This window comes from Heterodontus francisci, chromosome 18 (assembly GCF_036365525.1).
Source record: "Heterodontus francisci isolate sHetFra1 chromosome 18, sHetFra1.hap1, whole genome shotgun sequence".
In the NCBI taxonomy this organism is placed as follows: Eukaryota; Metazoa; Chordata; class Chondrichthyes; order Heterodontiformes; family Heterodontidae; genus Heterodontus; species Heterodontus francisci.
The window spans coordinates 72,325,214-72,351,405 of record NC_090388.1 but is presented as its reverse complement, the minus strand read 5'-3'; the positions used below and the strand labels follow the sequence as shown (position 1 = coordinate 72,351,405).

General features: G+C 44.4%; 1 protein-coding gene and 1 non-coding gene across 5 annotated transcripts in view; both read right to left on the bottom strand.

Moving 5' to 3' along the window:
* Positions 1 to 26,192, bottom strand: part of gxylt1b (glucoside xylosyltransferase 1b) — a 90,610-nt gene that overhangs the window by 34,788 nt on the left and 29,630 nt on the right. For all 4 annotated transcript variants that reach the window (XR_010976895.1, XM_068050984.1, XM_068050985.1 and 1 more), the window contains 2 exons: positions 870 to 1,065; positions 328 to 459 (listed from right to left, as the gene is read on the bottom strand). Coding sequence is in view for 3 of the 4 variants with exons in the window: in XM_068050984.1 (XP_067907085.1) it covers positions 328 to 459; positions 870 to 1,065 (328 nt within the window). In the remaining variant the exon portion in view is untranslated. The remainder of the gene's footprint in view (positions 1 to 327; positions 460 to 869; positions 1,066 to 26,192) is intronic.
* On the bottom strand, positions 17,909 to 17,981 carry trnak-uuu (transfer RNA lysine (anticodon UUU)). Its single transcript has one exon. It is a non-coding gene; the product is annotated as a tRNA-Lys (tRNA).

The window sequence follows — 26,192 nt, the reverse complement described above, 5'->3', positions numbered from 1 at the left end:
AGCCGATCTGTGGAGCCGACGGGATTGAATTAACAGTCCCACCACAATCAGAATCGTATATTTTGATTGGGGGCTTTGACAGGAGTGGTCGGTCGTAACAAGATGTCCACATATTTCCTTGAAAAATAAAAGCATTAGGATATTCCATAATTACTTTTGTTTCTACAGTTTCAGGAAAAGTCCCACATTGAGACAGTAGTATCTGAACAAAGAAATACAGTAGCCTCATGTTAGCATTCTTAATTAAACATTTTCATTAAACAGTCATACCAAGTAACATAATTGTTGCAATAGATTTCAATATAAAACACTTAAAATGAATCTTACAGGTAGAAAGAGTCTCTGTGAAGCACAGGGCTTGAATAGTTTCTTCCATGTCGCCGCACTTACAGCTGGAAATGTTATTGGGTAGATGGTGTGACTGAACTTCTGATGGAATGCTTTCTTCCAGGTTTCCAGCTGTGTGTAAAATAGAAATGCATTACTAACAGGATCTTCTAACAATTTTAATTGCCAGCCAAATGCAACCAGCACATTTAGGCAATTTCTCCTGCCAATCCAATGATCTGCTTTGTGTGGGAAAGTACCGAGTGGAGTTCAAGCATCTTTTCATTCTGGGGTGGGGAGAAAAAAAACTAAGTTATTACAGAACCACTGTCACCTCCAAGCTGTCCAAAAAGTAGAATTAGCAAAGGCCAGAGAGGAGGTCATCCTAAGCACAGGAGATATTTAACCCTGCAAGACAAGCAAAGGGAAAAAATGGCAGTAATAGCATTAAATAGAAATATACCCACAGGACACTTGCTAAATTTCTTTATAAACTTGTTTAAGGGAGAAAAGGTGTGTTCAATATCAATGAAGGTACATACCGAGCTATTGAACTTCTCATGGAGTTCATCTTCTGCAAATATGTGGAAATGAAGTGGTTTCTGACTAAACAAAACTGCAGACTTCAGCATAGTTAGAGTTTCTTCCAGTCTCTGTCCACAAGCCACAACGGCCAGATGCATTCTCCCTGAAGAGTTTTTTGATGGGCCTGCAGGGCCCCATCTTCCTACTTCATGCCTGTGAAATGAATCATACCAAAATATATCATGGACTGTGGAAAGATTTGATCCAATGCACTCTCTATTGTAAAAACAACCATAAGCCCATGCATCTTCTCATCAAAAATAAGTTTTTCCTCAGTGTATTGATGTGACCTGGAAATCCATTTCACAGAAAACCAATGGGTATATTCCCCTTCACCGCTGGACAGTAATCTGGTAGAGCAGATCTCCCGCCTATTATAGTACCTGCATGATTTTACTTCAATGGATTTTAATGGGATGAAATTCAGGTAGTTCTATAATGGGCAAGAGCATACTGCCCAGGTGGTGAAGGCAAAAGTTAGCCCCTTAAACTCTTTCAAACAATTTTACCTTTTACAAAAAGCAAACAATTGGGGAATCTAATGGAAGCTTCAATCTAGTGTTATTTGGAATCTTTACACCTACACTCTATATAAATCAGTCATCCATGCATTTCATTTTTCTTTAAAATTCACATCTAAAAACCTGAATGATCAATTATTCTTCAGTATGTCTCAATGTCTTATACAATCCCTTCTCCAAATTAGGCCCCAAGAGTACACCAAATTTCCCCAGTACTATTCAAATTAATTTAACTGCACAAAGATAATTTAAGAAAATTTGATTATTTTCTTAATCCCTGCTGCAAACAATAAGCAGTCACAACAATACTTCCCTAAATCAAAATGGCTACCTGTGCAGAAAAATATACTATCCTTCCACAACTCTCAAACCAAACTTATCCTCTTGCTGTTGGCAAAAAATACTCTGCAAGAAATGGAGCTTGAACGATCTCAACCGACTCAATACATAGATGTTCATTCTTAAGTAATTATTGAATTTCTCTCTCATTCAGAAAGACCAGTGCAAGAAATGAAAAATAATTCACTGTTGCAGAAAGAAATACTCTTCTCAGATGTGCTGATTCATGCTTGGGAACAGTTCTACAGATTGTGGTTGCACTCCAGACATTAGCCAGGTAACCATTCCACATGTGTATGCCAAGTGTGTTGGTAGGCTGTTCAACTTTGGGAGGAATCATAGCCAAGTCTGATCTTGTCCTACCCAAGATCTAGACACATGCACTTTCAAAAGGAATTTTCTGGACAGTGATCAGGAAGCCTACCTGATTGAAATTTCAATCTCACCCAGCAACAGTGATGCAAATAGCAGTACTCCTACTGTCATTCCATGTGAGATCAGCTCAGTCAGCATGAGCCAGGGGATTGAGCCTGGGCCCTTCATGATTTATACAGCTTAGGTTCTCACTGAATCATTGAAGGAATACAAGTGTGGCTGAGTAGTTCAACAATCCAATATCAGGTTCAAATGGGGATATGTGCCCTCTTGGCCCACATCCATTTTCACATCTAAGCTGAAAATCGGGTTTAGTCCCAGAGGTGTTGTAACTAAGTGCCTTAATGGAACAGCAAACTATCCTTTAAACCCCAACTCTGCCAATTATAAAATCATTCTCTTGTTCCTCTGAGAATTCGGAGGTATCTTGGTGGTCTCAACAAATTCTTAACGGAAAAAATCTACAGAATAAATTGCCTCTAATCTGGCGATAAAGCTGTTGCTATTGAAGATTCACTTATGCAGAAGAAATGCTCTTCTGTGGTTGCAGTACAGCTACAGGACCTCTTACTGTGAACCTGGTCAATGCTGTACCAAGCCAGAAGTGCCATGCGGTGCCTTCAGTATGCTGTTTAAGCATACTAGAAAATGAAATCAAAATCTACCTTCCTTAACAATTATATTCACTGGATATTACCAAATCAAGATTCAAACCCGTCCTCTATGTTATACTTTGGGATTTAGGAGGGATTCCAGATTAATTTATTGAACTGAGTGTAAATTAAATTCAGCATATAAGGAGTTAAATTGATAAGCACACACAAGCTTTTGAGAATGTGGATTAGATCTAAAAGATGAACCAATACCACATCAGCTTAAGACAATGAAGGTTTATCAAGACATTCCAGTAAACATTCACACAGGAGGCCAGTACTCATTTTAATTGGTAGCTGAACTGAATCTCCAAGCTCAGAACACTGGGCCGGGGTGTGTGGGGGGGCGTGGTTAGAGGTCAAGTTGTTGGCTTCCTGCTGAACCGAGATTACAGATGCCTGCAGGAATCTACAGTGGAAGGTCACAGAAGGCAAGAACACCCTTAAAATTAGAACCAACTAAGTTTAGAAAATAGCTAGTCAAAAAGTGCATTTAGCTTTATTTTTTTTATCCCAAGGAACACTATGAAATAAAATTCAGTTCAACAATTTGTTTACATATTTCATGTCAGTTTGTTGATTTACAATTGGATTCATTTCACTGGAACATACATCTTCAAGAATACAGGAAAAAGACATATTGAGAAACACAGGAGATCACCATATCCAGTCTGCACAACAAAATGCTGCATTATTACCCCAAAGTCATAACGTATTATCAAAGGATTAGATACTGGGTAGTTCAGGTTACCTCCTGACCAAAAAGTTTAATTAGGGGAGACTGATGATACTGCTAAATCAGAGAAAACATCGAGTGTGAGATCTGAAATTTGTTACAACAATCTACCCTATGTGCATACTCCACTATAACGATTACATTCACTTTATATTATAGTGGGCCCACATCAGAGACGCCATCTATGACTCAGCAATGACCACGTGTGAAGCAGAATGCAGACTGGTTTCAACCTCACTTTGAAGAGCTCGAACCTGCCATAGCCGCTAAGCGCATTGCACTGTTGAACTACAAGAAAGCCCCCAGCGAGTTAACATCCGTAGCACTTAAAGCAGCCAGAAGCGCTGCACAAAGAACAGCCAGGCGCAGCGCAAATGACGACTGGCAACACCTATGCAGTCGTATTCAACTGGCCTCGGACACCGGAAACATCAGCGGAATGTATGATGGCATTGAGAGCGCTTTTGGGCCAACCATCAAGAAGATCGCCCCCCTCAAGTCTAAATCAGGGGACACGATCACTGACCAACGCAAGCAAATGGACCGCTGGGTGGAGCACTACCTAGAACTGTACTCCAGGGAAAATGTTGTCACTGAGACCACCCTCAATACAGCCCAGTCTCTGCCAGTCATGGATGAGCTGAACGAACAGCCAACAAAATCGGAACTCAGTGATGCCATTGATTCTCTAGCCAGTGGAAAAGCCCCTGGGAAGGACGGCATTACCCCTGAAATAATCAAGAGTGCCAAGCCTGCTATACTCTCAGTACTCCATGAACTGCTTTGCCTGTGCTGGGATGAGGGAGCAGTACCACAGGACATGCGCGATGCCAATATCATCACCCTCTACAAGAACAAGGGTGACCGCGGTGACTGCAACAACTACCGTGGAATCTCCCTGCTCAGCATAGTGGGGAAAGTGTTCGCTCGAGTAGTTTTAAGCAGACTCCAGAAGCTGGCTGAGCGTGTCTACCCTGAGGCACAGTGTGGCTTTTGAGCAGAGATCCACTATTGACATGCTGTTCTCCCTTCGCCAGCTACAGGAGAAATGCCACGAACAACAGATGCCCCTCTACATTGCTTTCATAGATCTCACCAAAGCCTTTGACCTTGTCAGCAGACGTGGTCTCTTCAGTCTACTAGCAAAGATCGGATGTCCACCAAAGCTACTAAGTATCATCACCTCATTCCATGACAATATGAAAGGCACAATTCAGCATAGCGGTGCCTCATCTGACCCCTTTCCTATCCTGAGTGGCGTGAAACAAGGCTGTGTTCTCGCACCTACACTGTTTGGGATCTTCTTCTCCCTGCTGCTCTCACATGCGTTCAAGTCTTCAGGAGAAGGAATTTTCCTCCACACAAGATCAGATGGCAGGTTGTTCACCCTTGCCCGGCTTAGAGCAAAGACCAAAGTACGGAAGGTCCTCATCAGGTAACTCCTCTTTGCTGACGATGCTGCATTAACATCCCACAAAGAAGAGTGTCTGCAGGATTGCGGCAGCCTGCAACGAATTTGGCCTAACCATCAGCCTCAAGAAAATAAATATCATGGGACAGGACGTCAGAAATGCTCCATCCATCAATATTGGCGACCACACTCTGGAAGTGGTTCAAGAGTTCACCTACCTAAGCTCAACTATCACCAGTAACCTGTCTCTCGATGCAGAAATTAACAAGCGCATGGGAAAGGCGTCCACTGCTATGTCCAGACTGGCCAAGAGAGTGTGGGAAAATGGCGCACTGACACGGAACACAAAGGTCCGAGTGTATCAAGCCTGTGTCCTCAGTACCTCGCTCTACGGCAGCGAGGCCTGGACAACGTATGTCAGCCAAGAGCGAAGTCGCAATTCATTCCATCTTCGCTGCCTCCGGAGAATCCTTGGCAGGACCCTATCTCCAACACAGAAGTTCTCGAGGCAACCAACATCCCCAGCATATACAGCCTACTGAGCCAGTGGCGCTCGAGATGGCTTGGCCATGTGAGCCACATGGAAGATGGCAGGATCCCCAAGGATACATTGTACAGCGAGCGCGTCACTGATATCATACCCACCGGCCGTCCATGTCTCCACTTTAAAGACGTCTGCAGACGCGACATGAAGTCCTGTGACATTGACAAGTCGTGGGAATCAGTTGCCAGTGATTGCCAGAGCTGGCGGACAGCCATAAAGGCGGAGCGAAAGAGTGGCGAGTCGAAGAGACTTAGCAGTTGGCAGGAAAAAAGACAGAAGTGCAAGGGGACAGCCAACTGTGTAACAGCCCCGACAACCAATTTTATCTGCAGCACCTGTGGAAGAGTCTGTCACTCTAGAATTGGCCTTTATAGCCACTCCAGGCGCTGCTTCACAAACCACTGACCACCTCCAGGCACTTACCCATTGTCTCTCGCGACAAGGAGGCCAAAGAAGATGTGCATACTCCACTAGAACAATTGCATTCACTTTATATTATCAAAATGGCATGCACACTCCGGTTTAAAAGACAATGTACTATGTTCTCTGAAGACAAACTCTACAATAGGATCTCCACTTGACTGATATTCCTACTATCAGCCAAAATAGACTTGATAAACAAAAGGCTCAAGAAAAACCATGATCTTTCATTGAAACTAACAGAACTGTAGGTATCAAACCTACTAACTGAGCAGCATGGTCAATAATTGTAATTTGGATGCGGTGTGTTATAAAAAAAAAGTACGTCTGTGTGAACTGGTGGGAATATCTATATCTAAAGAGCATCAGACACGATGTCTGAAAAGAGTTTATGGGCTCCATTAGATGGCTGATCAGAGCTGCTTGGGAATCACAATGCAGCTACTTTTAATCATGTCTCAATTTTGTCTTTTTCAATTGATTACACGGAGATGAATCAAATGTATTTAGGATTGACACTATTATTTGACAAGCAAACTGAATGCAAGGAATGCTCTGCTCCAATTGTTATATCTTCATTCATCAATTTTAACAAGACATCTTGAATTGAAATTTCTACAGCTCACTGCAATTCGACCACAAATAACATTTCTATAACTGCACCTTTTCATCTATGATACAAAACAGTTAAATTTAAAGGTTTTAAAATATAAAACAGTGAAGTATGGCAGCCTCCTTTTTAAAAAAAAGTACCAACTGCAATTCACTAATACTACAATAGAGGGCACTACACACCCACCCAAAATAGAAAAGGTGAACATCATCTCGCGCAGAACTTGCTAATGTGCAAGATATTAAACTACGATGATTTAAATTCTGCCCACTTAATAGCAAACAAAGACAAATATTTTGATGAAATGAAAAAGGTTCAACAAGCAGTAATTAGCAAATATAAAAATACAAAAAGACAAAACAATTGGAGCATATTGTTCGGATAATACACTGTAGCATGTAATACCAAGGATATTGTTAAATCAGGGACTTAGAACTAATATTCACCCAAAAGCTCTGGAGAATGGAGGGATATGCATACATACGAATTAGGAGCAGGAGTAGGCCATTCGGCCCCTCGAGCCTGCTCCACCATTTGATAAGATCATGGCTGATCCGATTGTGGCCTAAACTCTACTTTCCTGTCTACCCACTATAACCTTCGACTCTCTTGTCAATCAAGAATCTATCCAACTCAGCCTTGAAAATATTCAATAGAGTCATACAGCACAAAAACAGGCCCTTTGGCCCATGGTGTCCATGCCGGCCATCAAGCACCTATCTATTCTAATCCCATTTTCCAGCAATTGGCCCATTGCCTTGTATGCTATGGCGTTTCAAGTGCTCATCTAAATACTTCTTAAATGTTGAGGGTTCCTGCCTCTACCACCCCTTCAGGCAGCGTGTTCCAGATTCCAACCACCCTCTGGGTGAAAAAAAGTTTCCTCAAATCCCCTCTAAACCTCCTGCCCCTGACCTTAAATCTATGTCCCCTAGTTATTGACCCCTCCACCAAGGAAAAAAGTTTTTTCCGAACTATCCCCCTCATAATTTTTTATACCTCAATCAGGACCCCCTCAGCCTTCTCTGCTCAAAGGAAAACAACCCTAGCCTATCGGGTCTCTCCTCATAGCTGAAATGCTCCAGTCCAGGCAACATCCTGGTGAATCTCCTCTGCACCCTCTCCAGTGCAATCATATCCTTCCTCTAGTGTGGCAACCAGAACTGTACACAGTACTCCAGCTGTGGCCTAACTAGCATTTTATAAACTCCATCATAACCTCCGTGCTCTTATATTCGACACCTCAGCTAATAAAAGCAAGTATCCCAAATGCCTTCTTAACCGCCTTATCTACCTGTGCTGCTGCCTTCAGTGATCTATGGACAAGTACAGCAAGGTCCCTCTGACCATCTGTACTTCTTAGGGTCCTACCATCCATTGTATACTCCCTTGCCTTGCTAGTCCTCCCAAAATGCATCACTTCACACTTCTCAGGATTAAATTCCATTTGCCACTGATCCGCCCATCTATATCGTCCTGTAATCGAAGGCTTTCCTCCTCACTATTTACAACACAACCAATTTTCATGTCATCTGCGAACATACTGATAATACCTCCTATATTCACATCTAAATCATTAATGTACACTACAAACAGCAAGGGTCCCAGCACTGATCCCTGCAGTACACCACTGGACACAGGCATCCAATCGCAAAAACATCCCTTGACCATCACCCTCTGCCACCAAGCCAATTTTGGATCCAATTTGCCAAATTGCCCTGGATCCTATGGGCTCTTACCTTCTTGACCAATCTCCCATGCAGGACTTTATCAAAAGCCTTACTGAAGTCCATGTAAAATGACCGTGCCTCCACTGCTTTCTGGGGAGAATTTCACAGACTAACAACCCTCAGGGGCAAAAATTTCTTCTCATCTCCATCTTAAATGAGACACACCTTATTTTAAAACTGTGTCCCCTAGTTCTAGTCTTTCCCATAAGGGGAAATATCCTTTCAGCATCCACCCTGTCAAGTCCCCTCAAAATCTTGTGTTTCAATAAGATCACCTCTTAATCTTCTAAACTCCAATGGATACAGGCCCAACCTTATCAGATAACCCTTTCATCCCAGGAATGAATCGAGTCAACCTTCTCTGAACTGCTTTTACTGCAATTATATCCTTTCTCAAGTAAGGATGTTAGAGAAACCTCTAAGCCTGTTTGCGAAGAAGACACTGAGACTAGAATGCTTAGGTAGAGAATGTTTATTGCTTGCCACATAGCTTACTTCTCCACTCCTAACAACACCCAGCCAGTGCTGACTGGCTCTTTATATATACACACACACGAGCACAATTAACTAATCAACACCCAACACCTGTTCACCCTATTACTTCAACTACAAGGTATTTAACATCGATTAACAACTTAATACCCTAACAAAGGAGACCAAAACTGTACACAGATGTTCTCTCACCAACGCTTGTACAACTGTAGCAAAACTCCCATTTTATATTCCATTCCCCTTGCAATAAAACATTCCATTTGCCTTCATCACTTGCTGTACATGCATACCAACTTTTTGTGAATCATGTACCAGGACACCCAGGTGTCTCTGTTCCACAGATTCTGCAATCTCCCTCCATTTAAATAATATACTGCTTTTCTATCCTTCCTGCCAAAATGGACAAGTTCACATTTTCCCACAGTTCTCTCCATCTGCCAATTTTTTGACCACTCATTTAACCTATCGATATCCTCTTCACAACTTACTCTCCTACCTTTGTACCATCAGCAAATTTAGCAACCATACCTTCATCCAAGTCATTGATACAGATTGTAAATAGTTGAGGCCCCAGCACTGATCCTTGTGGCATTCCACTAGTTACAGCTTGCCAACCTGAAAATGACTCATTTATCCCTACTCTCTGCTTCCTATTAGCTAACCAATCCTCTATCCGTGCTAACGTTACCCCCTATACCATGAGCTCTTACTTTGTGTAGTAACCTTTGATGTGGCACCTCATCAAATACCTTTTAGAAATCCAAGTACACATCTGCAGGTTCACCTTTATCCACATTGCTAGTTTCTTCGTCAAAGAACTTCTAATAAATGAGAGAAACATGATTTCCCTTTCATAAAACCACGTTGACGCCACTGATCGCATTAAAAGTTTCTAAGTGCCTTGCTATAACCTCCTTAATGGATTCTAGCATTTTCCCTATAACTGATGTTAGGCTAACACCTGTAGTTTCCTGCTTTCTGTCTCCCTCCTTTCTTGAATACAGGAGTTACATTTGCCATTATCCAATCTGTTGAGATCATTCCAGAATCTAGGGAATTTTGGAAAATTACAACCAATGCATCTACTATCTCAGCAGTTACTTCTTTTAAGACCCTAGGATGCAGGCCATCAGGTCCTGGGGATTTGTCAGTCTTTAGTTTTAATGGTGATGACTGCAACTGTTTTAAGTTCCTCCCTCTTTTTCACCTCTTGATTTACAAGTAGTTCTGGGATGTTACTATTGTCTTGTACAGTGAAGACAAATAAAATATCTGTTCAACACTTACACCATTTTCTTATTCCCCATTAATTAAGACATGCTCTCTAGAGGACCAACGGTTATTTAACTTACTCTTTTCCTTTTTAAAAATGTGTAGAAGCTCTAACCATTTTTATATTTCTAGCTAGCTTTCTCTCATGCTCTAATTTCTCCCTCAGTTTTCTTGTCCTTCTTTGCTGGTTTTTAAATTCTATCCAATCTTCTGACCTACCAATAATCTTCACGGAATTGTATGCTTTTTCTTTCAATTTGATACTATCCTCAACTTCCTTAGTTAGTCACGGATGGTGTGTCCGTCTCAGAGTCTTTCTTTCTCTCTGGAACATATCATTGCTGAGTGTTATGAAATATCCCCTTAAATGCCTAACACTGCACCTCTACTGTCTTCCCCTTTAACCTAATTTCACAGTTCACTTTAGCCAACTCTGCCTTTATACCCTTGTAATTGCCTTAAAACACTAGCCTTAGACCCATACTTCTCACCCTCAAACCGAATGCAAAATTCAATCACGTTATGATCACTGCTACCTAAAGTCTGCTTTGCTATGAGTTCATTAATTAACCCAGTCTCATTGTACATTACCAGGTCTAAAATAGCCTGCTCCCTGGTTGGCACTAGCACGTACTGCTCTAAGAAACTGTCATGAATACACTCTACAATCTGATTTGTCCAATTTATCTGTAGATTAAAATCACCCTTTCTCACAAGCCCCCATTATTTCTCCCTGTATACATAGTCCTACAGTGCAGCTACTGTTAGGGGGCCTATAAACTACTCCCACAAGTGGCTTCTTACCTTTGCTATTTCTCATCTCTACCCAAATTGATTCTACATCTTGATCTTTGGAACTCAGGTCAATTAACAGAGCTACCCCACCTTTTCCTACCTTCCTGTCCTTCCAAAATGTCAAGTACTCTTGAATATTCAAGGCCTTGGTCACCTAGCAGCCACATCACTGTAATGACTATCAAGTATTATGCAAGCCCCTTGCCTTTATCTTAAATAGCTCACCAGAATCAGGTGCTGATCCCCTGGACTAGAAGGTGGCCAATGTAGCTCCAATTTTTTTTAAAAGGGGTATAAAGTACAACTAAGTTAGGCCTAATACCCCGTCAGTAAGAGATAAAATGTTTGAGGGCATTATCAGAGTAGTCATATAGTGCATCTCTAATAGAGAAGGCTATTTCAGGGTAACCCAGTAAAAGGCCACCAAAAAGTTGATAAAAAAGGAAAAGATAGAATATGAGAGTAAACTAGCTAGTAATATAAAACAGATAGTAAGATGCGTATATCAAAAGGAAGAGAATAGCTAAAGTAAAAACTGGTCCCTCAGCAGCAGAGATAGGAGAAATTATCATGGGGAACGAGGAAATGGCACAGATATTGAACAAATATTTTGTGTCTGTGTTCACAGTAGAAGACAAAAGTTCCATAACAGAAATAGATGGTAACCTAGGGGCTAAAAAAAAAAGCAAGGAAATTCCTATTAGCAGAGAAAAAGCATTGGAGATACTTAAGGAACTAAAATTTGACAAATTTCCAGGAACTGATGGCCTACACCCTAGGATTCTAAAAGCGATAGCTGCAGATATAGTGGATGCGCTAGCTATGATTTTCCAAAATTCCTTCGATTCAGGAACGGTCCCATCAGATTGGAAGTTGTCAAATATTACACCACTTTTCAAGAAAGGAGGGAGAGAAAACAGGGAACTGCAGGCCAGTTAGCTAGAATCTGTTATTAAGGAAGTCTTAACAATGCACTTAGAAAAGCACAGGATTAGAACAAGTCAACATGGTTTTATTAAAGGGAAATCCTGTTGGACAAATTTATTAGAGTATTTTGAGGATGTAACGAGTAGGGTAGATAAAGGGGAACTAGTAGATGTAGTACACCTGGATTTCCAAAAAGCATTCAATAAAGGTGCCACACAAAAGGTTAATAGGCAAGATAAAGGCTCATGAAGTTGGAGGTAATATATTAGCATGGCTAGAGAATTGGTTAACAGATAGGAAGCAATGAGCGAGCATAAACGGGGCACTTTCAAGTTGGCAGGCAGAAAATAGTGGAGTGCTACAAGGATCAGTGCTGGGGCCTCAGCTGTTTACAATCTATATTAATGACTTAAATGGAGAGACAGAGGGCTGAATAATCCATGGTGAGGCGAAAAATGGCGGCCCGTGTGGGCCGCACAAAGAGCTATCACAATTCCAATCACGGCAGCTCATTTAAATAGCCAGGCCGGACTGCGCCGCTGCCGCCCCCACCCCCGGCCAATCAAGTGGAGGGGGCGGGCTTTCCGTCTCCGGCAATGGCATCAGCTGCCTTCGTGCAGGCGCCGACGCCATTTTTAAAGGGCCGTTAGCCCTACTGACTTATTTGTCTATTTAAAAAAATTGAAATGAAAATAAATAAATACATCTTTTTCCCTTCTCCCAACCACCCAATAATTACATTATTTGCCCTCCCCCCTACCACAAAGCACTTACCATCTGACCTTCCCTCTACACCCCCAAACTGCACAAACTTTAAACTTCAACCCCTCCCCCCATCCCCTTGATGCATGACGTTAATTTGACCCCTTTCCCCACACTCAGAAACTTACCTTCTCCCCCTTCCCCACCAGGGTTGAGCCTCGTTTCCCTGGACAGGGATCCCAAGGCGTGGGAGTTCCGGCCGCAGGGCTGAAGAGCACAGCGGGTCATCTAGATTAATGGTAAGTACATGCAAATTGATTCATTTCCTTTATTTGAATATGGTGAATGTGCTCCCCTCGTCGAGCGGTGGGTGGGGGGGGGGGGGCGTTCACTACCGTGTCCTGCTGCTGCCGGGAGCATCGTGCCAGGCCCCGCCTGCGTCGAGGTCCATTGCAGGCCTCATCGGGGGCCATCTTCAGCCACAGATCCCTACATCGAGGGCTCCTTAAAATCTAGCCCAGAGAGTAATGTATCTAAGTTTGCTGATGATACAAAGATAGGTGGAAAGGTAAGCTGTGGGGAGGACACAGAGGCTGCAAAAGAGATATAGACAGGTTAAGTGAGTGGGCAACCAGATGTCAGATGGAGTATAACGTAGGGAAGTGTGAAGTTATGCACTTTGGTCATAAGAATAGAAAAGCAGAATACTTTTTAAAAGTTGTGAAACTTGTAAAATGTCGATGTTCAATGAGACTTGGGTGTGCTTGTACAAGGACCGCAGAAAGTTTGCGTGCAGGTACAGCAATTAGGAAAGCAAATGGCATGTTGGCCTTTAATGCAAGGGGATTGGAGTACAGGAATAAGGAAGTATTGCTACAATTGTACAGGGTTTTGGTGAGGCCACATCTGGAATACTGCGTGCAGTTCTGGTCTCCACATATAAGAAAGGATATACTTGCATTGGAGGCAGTGCAACAAAGGTTCACTAGATTGGCCCCTGGGATGAGGGGGTTGTCCTATGATGAAAGGTTAAATAAATTGGGACTGTATTCTCTGGAGTTTAGAAGAATGAGAGGTGATCTCATTGAAACATACAATATTCTAAAGGGACTGGATAGGGTAGACACAGAGATTGTTTCCGCGGTCGGGGAATCTAAAACACGGGGGAACAATCACAGGATAAAGGGCCAGATCATTTTGGACTGAGATGAGGGAGAAATTACTTCAGTCAAATTACTTCAGATTCAGTTGTGAATCTTTGGAATTCTCTACCCCAGAGGGTCGTGGATGTTCCACTGTTGAATACATTTAAGGCTGGGATAGACAGATTTTTGGTCTCTCAGGGAATCGAGCGATGTGGCGAGCAGGTGGGAAAGTGGAGTTGAATCCTAAGATCAGCCATAATCCTTTTGAATAGCAGAGCAGGCTAGATGGGTCATATGGTCCACTTCTGCTCCTATTTGTGTTCTTGTGAACCCAACATGGCTTCTGGAAAAGAAGGTTAAGCCTCACCAATCTGAAATTTTTGAAGGTGTCACTGGGATAGTGGATGAGAATAACCCCATAAACATCATCTACCTGGACTTTCAAAAAGCTTTGGATCAAGGTACTGTTTAACAGATTAATCTACAAATTAGCATTTTAAAGGAATAGTGGTAATCTGTTGTGGTGGATTGAGAGTTGGTTCCATGCCTGTATGGAGACAGTGATTAAAGGATTTGGATCTAGCTACAGACTGGTTACCAGCAGTGGCCTGCCAGGGATTGGTATTAAAACTTTTGCTATTTACTATTTTTGTTAATCCTTAATTGCAAATATAGAGAACCAGAAATTGATGATTTTGAGTTGACCAGAATTAAAATGAAAGCTATCCTTTCTTTTGCAATGATCAGATGAGATGCTGTTAAATTTGGCAGGACCTGAGGAAAATCCATTCTTCCGGGTTTCCCAACCTCAAAGCAGCCACCCCAACACTCCCTCCCTAATGAGGTAAGGTTCTAGGTATATAGTGGTGTTTATGATTACACATTTTAAACCACAATTATAAGCAATCTGGAAAAGGACTCAATCTCAAAACAACTGAACTGAAAAAAAAGCATTAAGTAACATTTTTCTTCGAGTGTGCTAATTTCATTCTTCCGTATAATTGTACTTCTTACAGTAAAGATGATTAGTATATTTTAGCCTAAGATAGATTATAAAGGATGTAATAACTGGACACTAAGAAAATAATGGTAGAATCAGGCAAAGTCAACATGGATTTATGAAAAGGAAATCATGTTTGACAAACCTGTTGGAGTTTTTTTTGAGGATGTAACCAGAATAGAGAAGGAAAACCAGTAGATGTGGTGTATTTGGATTTTCAGAAGGCTTTTCATAAAGGTCCCACACAAGAGGTTAGTAAGCCAAATTACAGCACGTGGGTAATATATAGGCATGGATTGAGAATTGGTTAACAGACAGAAAACAGTAGGAATGAAAAATGGACATTCTCAGATTGACAAGCTGTGACTAGTGGGGTACCGCAAGGATCAGTGCTCAGGCCCCAGCTATTCACAATCTACATAAATGATTTGGATGTGGGGACCAAATGTAATATTTCCAAGTTTGCTGATGACACAAAACTAAGGAATGAGAGTTGTGAGGAGGATATAAAGACGCTTCAAGGGGATTTAGACAGTCTAAGTGAATGGGCAAGAATATGGCAGATGGAATATAATGTGGAAAAATGTGAAGTTACCACCTTGATAGGAAAAACAGCAATGCAGAGTATTTCTTAAATGGTGAGAGATTGGCAAGTGTTGATGTCCATAGGGACTTGGGTGTCCTTGTTCGTGAGTCACCGAAAGCTAACATGCAGATGCAGCAAACAATTGGGAAGGCAAACGGTATATTGGCCTTCATTGCAAGAGGATCTGAGTATAAGAGATTTCTGCATTTGGAGAGACCAGACCTGGAGCCTTGTGTACAGTTTTGATCTCCTTTTCCAAGGAAGGGTATACTTGCCATAGAGGGAGTGCAACGGAGGTTCACCAGATTAATCCTGGGATGGCGGGATTGTCCTATGATGAGACATTGGGGGAGGCTGGGCCTACATTCTCTACAGCTTTGAAGAATGAGGTGTGATCTCATGGAAACATACAAAGTTCTTGCATGGTTCGACAGGGTAGATGCAGGAAGGATGATTCCGCTAGCTTGGTGGGCAGAGGGGTGGGGGGTTCTAGAACCAGGGGGGACACAGTCACAGAGTAGGGGGTAGGCCATTTAGGACGGACATTAGAAGGAATTTCTTCACTGAGGGTGGTGAATCTTTGGAGTTCTCTACCCCAGAGGGCTGTGGAGGCTTAGTCATTGAGTATTTTCAAGACAGATTAATAGATTTCTAGATATTAAAGGCATCACGGGACATGGGGATATTGTAGGAAAATGGCATTGAGGTAGATCAGCCATGGTCAAGTTGAATGGCAGAGCAGGATAGAAGGGCCAAATGGCCTAATCCTGCTCCTATTTCCTATGTTCTTATGTTCCTATGCAGTCTGTCAAATTTGTTCTGATCTGGAAATATCAAAAGTGATGGGTTCTGACATTATTTCAGTTATAAATCCTAACAATATAATGGTTCATTGTTTGTTATCCCAGATATTTTGCAGAAACTCAAGTTTCAGTTCAGAGGAACCATGTGCTCCCTTATGGAAGATGACTTTCTGCAGAACACAAATAGATTACTGGGAAGTAGCACAAATTGAATTGGTATCATTATACTAAATAAGTCTGGTGACAACACTGGTTGATGTATGCTTGTACCCAACAGCAGAATGCAACATAAATATTTCTGTTGGACAGGACCAATTCACTTAAGTGGTTATACATGGACGCTACTTACCTTTAATTAATTAAATACCCGACAGCCACTACCCAACTTTGTCCTTCATTTTCTTTTCTTTATTTCATTTATTCTTCTATTTCTTTTCCCCAATTCTTCCTCCAATTATTTTTCTGGAAGCTTTTTCCTTCCAATTCCTTGCATTTTGGGGGCATGGAGTTGGAAATAGGCAGTGAAGGAACTTTTTTTTTAAGAACTGCTTTCTGCACCTTTGCACTGCTTTTGTGAAGAACTATGTACAAATACTATGTCAATAGTTAAACCATCCCACAACCACTGGAACAAATCAAAGCCATGCAGTCCTGCCCCATTCAGTTATGAACAGTGGTGGACAAGTAAACAACTAACCGTAGTAAAAGGGTATCAAAGGGTTAATCTTGAGAATGTAAAGAGTACCACCCACCATGACGATGTAAGAGATCACATGGGAGAGACTTGAGAACAGGAGACACACAGGCTAGTGTAGTGTGTATATAGTTATGAAATAATTATTAAATGTTCAAATTCTACAGTCCAAGAACCTCTCTGGTAGAGTCAATAAGGTGGCAAACATACAGAACCCAAACATATAACATGGTGGACAGCCGTGGGATTGCACACCCTGAAGAAAAAGTTTGCAGCAACTATCATCCTTCAGCCAGAAGACAGAATTTAAAATAACTAGCTGAAAAAAAACTACAGGCCTTAAGAGGCAGACAGAAGCTCCACAGAAGAGAAGCATGCCTGCCTGCAAATCAATTCTACTGATCGGATGAGTCATAGTGCCAATGGTCGAGGAATCCCGGTTTTATAAAAAAAAGCCTGTGAGGAGCTTTATAATAATTTCCTAAAGGCAGCAGTGAGAAAAAAAAACGGGGAAAATGCAATCACTCACTTGGGCTGAATGTGAGGGTGAAGAGTGGGAAACTCCCAACAAGCGTGGGTAATCCCCGAACACAGCAGGGAGACTCCATTAATGCAGCCAAGCCTAAAAAAAAACACCAAATAACCTGCAGCTCAGAAGAAAGGGGAAACCCTTGAACTATCTGTTGAAACAACTGGGAACAAACATCTTTGTTAACTCCATTAGGCAGCTGAGTAAACAAATAAAAGTGAAATGCATAAGCAAAGGGAAAACCCCTAGAATAGCCTCTTAAAAAAAAAACAGCAGGGGACACTTGAAAACACCAGCTACACTCCATTAAAGCAAGCTCGCCCGAAAAACAAAGTTTCTTGAGGGAGAACACAGAGTCAGAGAGATACAGCACTGAAACAGGCCCTTTGGCCCACCGAGTCTGTGCCGACCATCAACCACCCATTTATATTAATCCTACATGAATTCCATATTCCCTACCACATCCCCACCTTCCCTCAATTCTCCTACCACCTACCTACACTAGGGGCAATTTACAATAGCCAATTTACTTATCAACCTGCAAGTCTTTGGCTGTGGGAGGAAACCAGAGCACCCGGCGGAAACCCATGTGGTTACAGGGAGAACTTGCAAACTCCGCACAGGCAGTACCCAGAACCGAACCCGAGTCGCTGGAGCTGTGAGGCTGCAGTGCTAACCACTGCGCCACTGTGCTGCCCCTAACAAACAGTGCCCAAACAGGGACTTGAGCCCTGGACCCTCAGATTAAAAGTCTGATGCTTTACCGACTGAGCTATCCCAGCTCACTCTTTTAAAACAAAAGGTCCATAAAATTAAGAAAATGTGATTCAAAAATTGGGAATGCTGGAGTGTTTCTAAAGTCACGAGAGACCCAATCAGACTTAAAATTGGGTACTATGAAGAAAAAGTTCTCAGATTCAGAACTGCATCAAAATTGGACAGGTCAGAAGCAGAGCAAGTGAACATATTATTACATTTAATTGGTGCTTTAGCTGATGATATAATAGCAAGACAAGGTATGAATGAAACATCAGTCAAATTTGCGAAGTCTTAAAAGCCTGGGATTTCTACTTTAATCTGTACAACAGACCAATCTTGCAAGGTGAAGACAGACTTTAGTTCAAGACACCTCCTGCAACTGTTCAGTTCCAGAGAGCTGAAAAAGATACAATGGGGAGTGGTGGGGGAAGCGATAGACACCTTTAAACCCTGCCAGTGATGTGGCGCCAGAAGTTCCCATAGGCACGAGCAATGTTCTGCCAATAAAGCAGAATGCTTTTATTGCAGAAAAATAGGGCATTTCAGTAAGATGTGCCAAAACAAAATCTCGACTAAGGAAAAGTACTTAAATCAAGTTAACCAAGTTAAACAACCTCCTGCAGTAGACCAATCAAAACATTTTCCAGGTAAGATCAATGATCCACACCAAGCATTTTGATCAGCAGACTATGTGTCAACGGACACATCACTAATTTCAAACTCGACACCGGAGTGTAACTGTCTAATTGGACAAAGAGCCATGGCTTTCCACACACTTTCTGCAACCTACTGAAACTCAGGTTACACAGCCCTGGAGGGGTTGAACGTGGAGTAAAGGGGAAGTTACAGGCAACACTTTAGCATAAGGGAAAGCAGATATTAGAAAAAACTGGGCTGCATTTTAGGAACCGGATGTAAAAAAAAACCGCCCCGCCTGCCCGAGCACCGCATCATGGAGCCACTGTGATTTCAAACGCAGCAGTTCCTTTGCATGGCTGCAGCGTCCGCCCCCCGCGATGACGTGGAGGGGCGGGTGAGCCGTCGCAGGCAACTGCGCCGGCACCAATGCGCAGGCACCAGCCCTATTTTTAAAGGGCTTACAGCCCTTAAATGGAAATACAAAAATTAAAAAGGCCAGGTCAGTTGAATTACCAAAAAGCAGAAATAAATTCCCATTAAATTCATTTTCCCACCCCCCACCATGGCATCTCAAAACATTCCTGCCCTTTTGCCCCCCCAGAATTCGTTTATTAAAAATTGGACCATCCCCCAGCCCAAAGTCCAGCACCTTTGCCCTTCACCCCTTCCCATCACCCCACCCCGACCAATCCGCAGTGATTTTAACCCGCTCTCCTCCCCCCAACACAGAGGAAGAATCCTCCTCTTCCCTCCCCACAGGTGTCACGCCACATTTCCCCAAACGGGGATTCGAAGGCACTGCATTGTCAGCCTCCCAAATGAAGATCGGTGCGGTGATTTAGGCGGCGTCGGGACCCTCATTAAATCAGGGTATGTAAATTAGTTTACATATTGAAATGGAGGTTCTGTCAGAGTGGCGGGGCGGCCACCACGAGGCTTTGCCGCTGCCAAGATCGGCACGGGGCCTGCTGCTATCAGGGCCGGTGGCAGGCCTCCGCTGCACCGATCTTCATTGGCCCCCCCCCCCACCAACATTCCAGAGGGTGGAGGGGCTTTAAAATCCAGCCTACTATGTCCAAAGAAATTAGGAGTTCTCACACCTAAGCAGAAGAGCTTGTATTGACCTTCACCTTATAGAGAAAGTTGAAGAAATTAAACAAGAATCCAGGAGTTACTTTCAAGAAGAATTCCCAAATTGTTCACAGGTCTAGGGAGACTGAAGACCGAATATAGTATTACTTAGCAAAAAGACACTAAACCACTTAGTCTCTTCACGCCAAGGAAGTTTCCTCACTCACCAATGAAGAAAGTGCAACATCAACTAGAGTAATTTCTCCTGTTACTGAGCCTACAGATTGGTGTTCAGGAATGGTTCCAGTCCTGAACCAAATGGGGATCGTTACACTTGTGTAGACTTAACTTAATAAGGCAGTGGCACGAGAAGTCCATCCGATGTCCTCAATGGATGAAAGTTTGACAAAGTTATCCAGAACCACTGTCTTCATGTAGCTTGATGTGAATAGTGGCTTTTGGCAAGTTCCATTAGATAAGAAGTCAAGGCTATTGACGACCTTCATTACTCCCTTTGGAAGACTTTTTTTTTTTTAAAATAGACTTCCATTTGGTATCATGTCAGCACCAGAAATATTCCAGAGAACAATGACAAATATTCTACAGCGCCTTGACTGTGTAATCTGCCACATGGACAACATCCTAATTCACAGGGAGTCCCTAGAAGAACATAACCAAAGGGTTAGAGTGGTTTTGAATCGTCTGCTGGATAAATGAGAAGTGTGAGTTTACAAAAACGTTCTTTTGTTTTTTGGGTCACATTGTCAGCAGTAGCGACATAATGGCTGACCCACAAATGATGAGAGTCATTAGCAAATTTCCACTTTCTACTTTGACTCATGATCTTTAATGGTTTCTTGTCCTGGTCAAAATTCCTACCTAACTTGGCCCAAGTTACTGAATCTCTGCGACAACTGCTGAGGCAAGCTCAGGCATGGTGCTGGGATGCATATCAGAAACAAGCATTCCAATGGACCAAGGAGGAGATACTGATTTCGAAAATGTTTTAGCTCATTATAACCCTTCAATTCCAGCTACAATCACATCTGACGCCTCGTTCAGAGATAGGGACAGTCCTTTTCCAAGAACACTCCAATGGAAGTCGAAGCCCTGTTTATTACACATCACGAGCACGAGCACTATCTGACAGAGATGATATATGCCGTAATAGAGAAGGAAGCACTCGCAGTCACTTGGGCTTGAGAAATTTTCAAACTACATTATTGGCTTAAAGGTTAGCATTGAGACAGACCACAAACTCCTAGTTTCCTTAGGCCACGAAAAGGAACTCACTGGAATGCCACCATGGATCCTGAGATTCTGGTTGAGGCTCATGCGGTTTACTTACAAAACAGGATACGTACAGGGCAAGCAATAAAAGACCAAAGTAATTCATGACAACGCTACTTCATCGGATAACGTCATCAGGATGCGCCGCGTTGCGCACATGCGCAGACGGTGTCATGCCCTTTGCGCATGCGCTGCGGTCCGACTCTCCAGGACTGATTTGCGCATGCGCAAAGGACGCGGTACGCGCATGCGCACACAGTCTATTCATCTCTGCGCATGCGCTGCGGACCAACCTGCCGGTAAAGTTGTGCGCATGCGCAGATGACGTCATAGCGTTATTTCGTCTTCCTCCTGACGCGCCAGTTTGGCCTCTGCGCATGCGTCAAAGCTTCGGCGCGACTTTTTGAAAGTGGAAGGAGCGGAGGTTTCGTCGGGCATCTTATCTGAATTATTTATTCGTTTTGGAGACTTGCTTCATTTTTATTTGACACAGGAGATTGTTCCAAGGTAAGTTGCTCTGCCTTTGTAAGTTGCTCTGAAAACATTTCCATTGTCTGGGCCACCGCATGTTCTCCAGTCCCTGTTGTGAGTTGCTCTGAAAACATTTCCATTGTCTGGGCCACCGCATGTTCTCCAGCCCTTGTTGTGAGTTGCTCTGAAAACATTTCCATTGTCTGGGCCACTGCAGGTAGCAGGATGAAGGCACAGTGACTGTGATTTCTGGCGCCAAACAGTACACACTGCAGATACATGATGGCCAGGCTACCTGCAGCTGCATCTTCTCCATTCAGACTTTGTTGCCCTGCAAACGTGCTGTTGTTGTGCAGAGGCGTCTGGGTCTGCCTTTGGACAGGCTCGCCCCCAATTGTCGCTGGCGTGCATCTTAGACACCAACGACGACAGGCATGGCTGCTGCCATTGTGATTACAGAGGAACAGCCAAGGCCCCTCAGCCACAATGAAAAATACCGCTTGCTTTCAGATCAATTGTACCAGCTGCAACAGGCCGTTCTGCAGAGTGGAACGGCAGCATTCATGAGGAGACTGGACTGGCTGCGGCAACAGACTCTCCGCTGGCAGCAAGGACTGGCTGATGAGATGGAGCCATTTACTATGCCCAACAATTGCCCGGAAGCACCTTCGGATGGAGGTGGCCGCGCGCTGGACATCAGTCACGTGTCACAAACCCTGGATCCTGAGCGTCTCACCCCCTGGCCTAATGATCTGATGGACCATACATATGCCTACCTGTTCAAATCTCCACTTCCCCTACCTGCGGTACCCTCTCCTTGCTGCTCAGTTACACAGTCACCTGCTCCTACACCCATCAGGGCAGTGCACATGGACACACAGTTACCTGCTCCTACACCCATCAGGGCAGTGCACATGGACACACAGTTACCTGCTCCTACACCCATCAGGGCAGTGCTCATGGGCACACAGTTACCTGCTCCTACACCCATCAGGGCAGTGCTCATGGACACACAGCCACCTGTTACCCCATCCGACGTTGAAACAACCATGCAGAGCCTTGTGAGACTCCGCAATTGCCAGTTGCTGCCTGTCAAGCAGAGAGGGCGTCCAAAGGGGTCAAGCACTTGGGGAACATTCAGCAAGAAGAGACTGAGCACTAAAAGAAACAAGCATGCCGTGTCCAGTGGTAGCAGAAATGTGAATGCTCTTGCTGTGAACACAACTGGTGATAGTAGTAGGCAGGATTAAATGGGAATGGATGGAAAGACGCACGAGTAACATAACCACTGGCAGGGAACTGCTGGGCTAAATGGCCAGCTTTATGTTCATAGCCCAAAAGAAATGTGCTTCTTTTCCAGCACCCTCACATCATTTATGTTTTCCCTGAGGGCAGCATTGAACCATCACGAGATAGGGGCAGTAACATCATCCTGCCTCCTGCAGCTGAGGTGGGTACTAAGTGATTCATTGGCGGTGTTATCAGTACATGCCTTTACCGCAGAACACAAAGCATGCTCAACAGTAATTTCATTGGAGGGAGGGAAGCTCTGACACTGATGTTCTTTCCTTATTTTCTTTCATGTAAAACGTGCCCTTGAGAAAACAATCCTTGACACTTAAGGACGGCATTCAAGCAAAGGAGGCAGTGCAGGAGATGACGCAAGGATGTGATGATTCCTGCATCTGAGGTGGGTAATAAGTGCTTCATTGGCGACGTTATCAATTGGTGCCTTCACTGCAGAACTTAAAAAGGTGTGCGCAACAGTAATTTCAGTGGATGGAGGGAGGCAAGCTCTGACTCTGATTTGCTTTTCTTGTTTTCATGTAAAACATGCCGTCGAGAAAACAATCCTCGAGACTTACGGTCAGCATTTAAGCAACGAAGGCAACTGGATCATGCTGCGGAGCTCATCACGATGTGAAAAGGAACATTGCATTTATGGATGAATTGGGAATGAACATTGGGATGCACTTGGGGAACATTCACCAAGAATAGATTGAGCTCAGACTCTTGTGACTTTGCCTTCTTCACATGGACAATACAGTAGTGGAATACCACCACAAGGCTCTCCAGGAACAATCTCTTCAGCTGTGCATAGCAGAGAATCGGCCTGTCTGTCTAACGGGAATGCTGGACACAACACTCATGTATCCATGCACAGCAGTTCCTCAGATACTTAATGAACTTAATAAAACTTTTCAATAATTAAACCCAGAATTGTTGAGGTTTTGTTTTGCATGCTATTTCCCCGACTTTGCAACTGCACTTCAGATATTCAACTATGGTGGGGGGGGGCATAGGGAGGGGTGGGTGAAGAGGGGGAGGGGTGGGGAGAGCAGGGAGGGGTGGGGAGAGGGAGCATGCAAAATGCAGGGACCAAACAGTTGCAATGCCTGAAGTACTGAGGAGATTTAGAGAAAGCAACTGGGTAGGGGAGAAAGCAACTGGATTGCGCATCCGCAGCTGGAGGGAACGGCTGAATGGAGAGGGCCGGAAGCGAGAGGCCGTAGAGAGCCGCGGGGAGCGAGCGTGCGAAGACCTTGGTGTCACCGGGTCCAGGGACTGGCCAGTAAGTCTTTTGCTGCACTCCTCTTCCGTTCCGCTGCTCCCCCTCCCACTCTCTCCCCTTCCTCCCTCTCCCCCCAGCTCTCCCCCTCCCCCTTCCTTACCCCTCCCTCTCCCTCTTTCACCCCCCCTCCCGCTTTCTCCCCCTCCCCCCTCCCCCTCTCCCTCTTTCTCCCCCCTCCCTCTCCCTCTTTCTCCCCCCCTCCCTCTCCCTCTTTCTCCCCCCCTCCCTCTTTCTCCCCCCCTCCCTCTCCGGCACCGCTACCGCTGGTCTCCCCGCGCTGCTCTCCCCGGCCCCCGCGCTGCTCTCCCCGGCCCCCGCGCTGCTCTCCCCGGCCCCCGCGCTGCCTTTCCCGGCCCCCGCGCTGCTCTCCACGGCCCCCGTGCTGCCTTTCCCGGCCCCCGCGCTGATCTCCCCGGCCCCCGCGCTGCTCTCCACGGCCCCCGTGCTGCCTTTCCCGGCCCCCGCGCTGATCTCCCCGGCCCCCGTGCTGCCTTTCCCGGCCCCCGCGCTGATCTCCCCGGCCCCCGCGCTGATCTCCCCGGCCCCCGTGCTGCCTTTCCCGGCCCCCGTGCTGCTCTCCCCGGCCCCCGCGCTGCTCTCCCCGGCCCCCGCGCTGATCTCCCCGGCCCCCGCGCTGCCTTCCACGGCCCCCGCGCTGCCTTTCCCGGCCCCCGCGCTGATCTCCCCGGCCCCCGCGCTGATCTCCCCGGCCCCCGCGCTGCCTTTCCCGGCCCCCGCGCTGATCTCCCCGGCCCCCGCGCTGATCTCCACGGCCCCCGCGCTGATCTCCACGGCCCCCGTGCTGCCTTTCCCGGCCCCCGCGCTGATCTCCCCGGCCCCCGCGCTGCCTTTCCCGGCCCCCGCGCTGATCTCCCCGGCCCCCGCGCTGATCTCCCCGGCCCGCTCCACTCTCTCACTCCGGCCATTGTATTCTGCCACGTGTTTGTTAGGTTTCGTCTCTGTGATTTTTTGAATAGCGCCATCTTTGGTCCTGGCAGCTGCAACAGTCGCTGGCTATGACGTTTTCGTGGCACATGCTACATCTGCGCATGTGCCAAAACAGCGCCACCTACCGATCGCGTTGTCAACAATTGCGGTCATAAAAGACAGCAGATGAATTGTCGCAAGTGACAGTCAACCATCCTACTCAACAGGATGTTAACTTTATTAATGAGAGAGAGTCATATTCACAGGTCACTGCATCACAATGGCCAGCAAGTTCAAACAGACTCCAACAAATTGGTCAGGTACAGAGGGAAGATGAAGAATGCATCTACATCCACCAAAATTGCAAGCAAGGTTGGCCACAACACAGCCCCAAGGATAAGAGAATGAAAATCTTCTTCGAACACAGAAGACACTTTCCCATAGTTGATGACTTGCTGGTATATGACAAGAGACTGGTGATTCCAGAGTCACTGAGTAGACATCTTGGACAAAATACACAGGATTATACAGGCATAATAAATGTACAGCACGGGCTCAAGCATCAACGTGCTGGCCATGAATCTTGAAGGATATCGAAGTGATTGTGAATTGTGACGTATGCGCAGTTTAAAGATCCAAAACAGAACCTTTAATATCGACCCAATTCCCAAATAGAATGTGGGAACGGTTGGCAATAGATTTATTCTGCTTTGAGGGGAGATCCTATCTAATCATAGTTGATTAGTTATCAAGCTGGACTGAAGTTAAACGATGTACACAACAACTGAAGTAGTCAAAATTTTGCAAGGAGTTTTCACAACACAAGGTATATCTGATCAGATAGTATCTGATAAAGAACCAAAATTTGCAAATGATTACTTCAAGCATTTTTCAGATAAATCGGGATTTTTTCCATTTAAAAAGTTCTCCCAAATATCCACAATCAAATGGAGGAGCTGAGCGAGCAGTCAGAACCATTAAAGCTATGTTGAAAAAAAATCAAGATTTCCAATTAGCACTACTGATCTACAGGACTACTCCATAATTATGCGGATTAGTACCATCAGAACTCTTATCGAACGCAACTTCCAATTCTACCCAAGAAATTACTTCCAGCATTGCAAAGCAAGGATCATCAGAGAGTACAAGACAAAGAAAAGTCATCTTGAAACAAACAGACCCATAATTATAACAGAATATACCGCACAAAAAAATACCTACCGAAGTTGCCAGTAGGGCAAAAGGTACAGGTATGACACCAAAA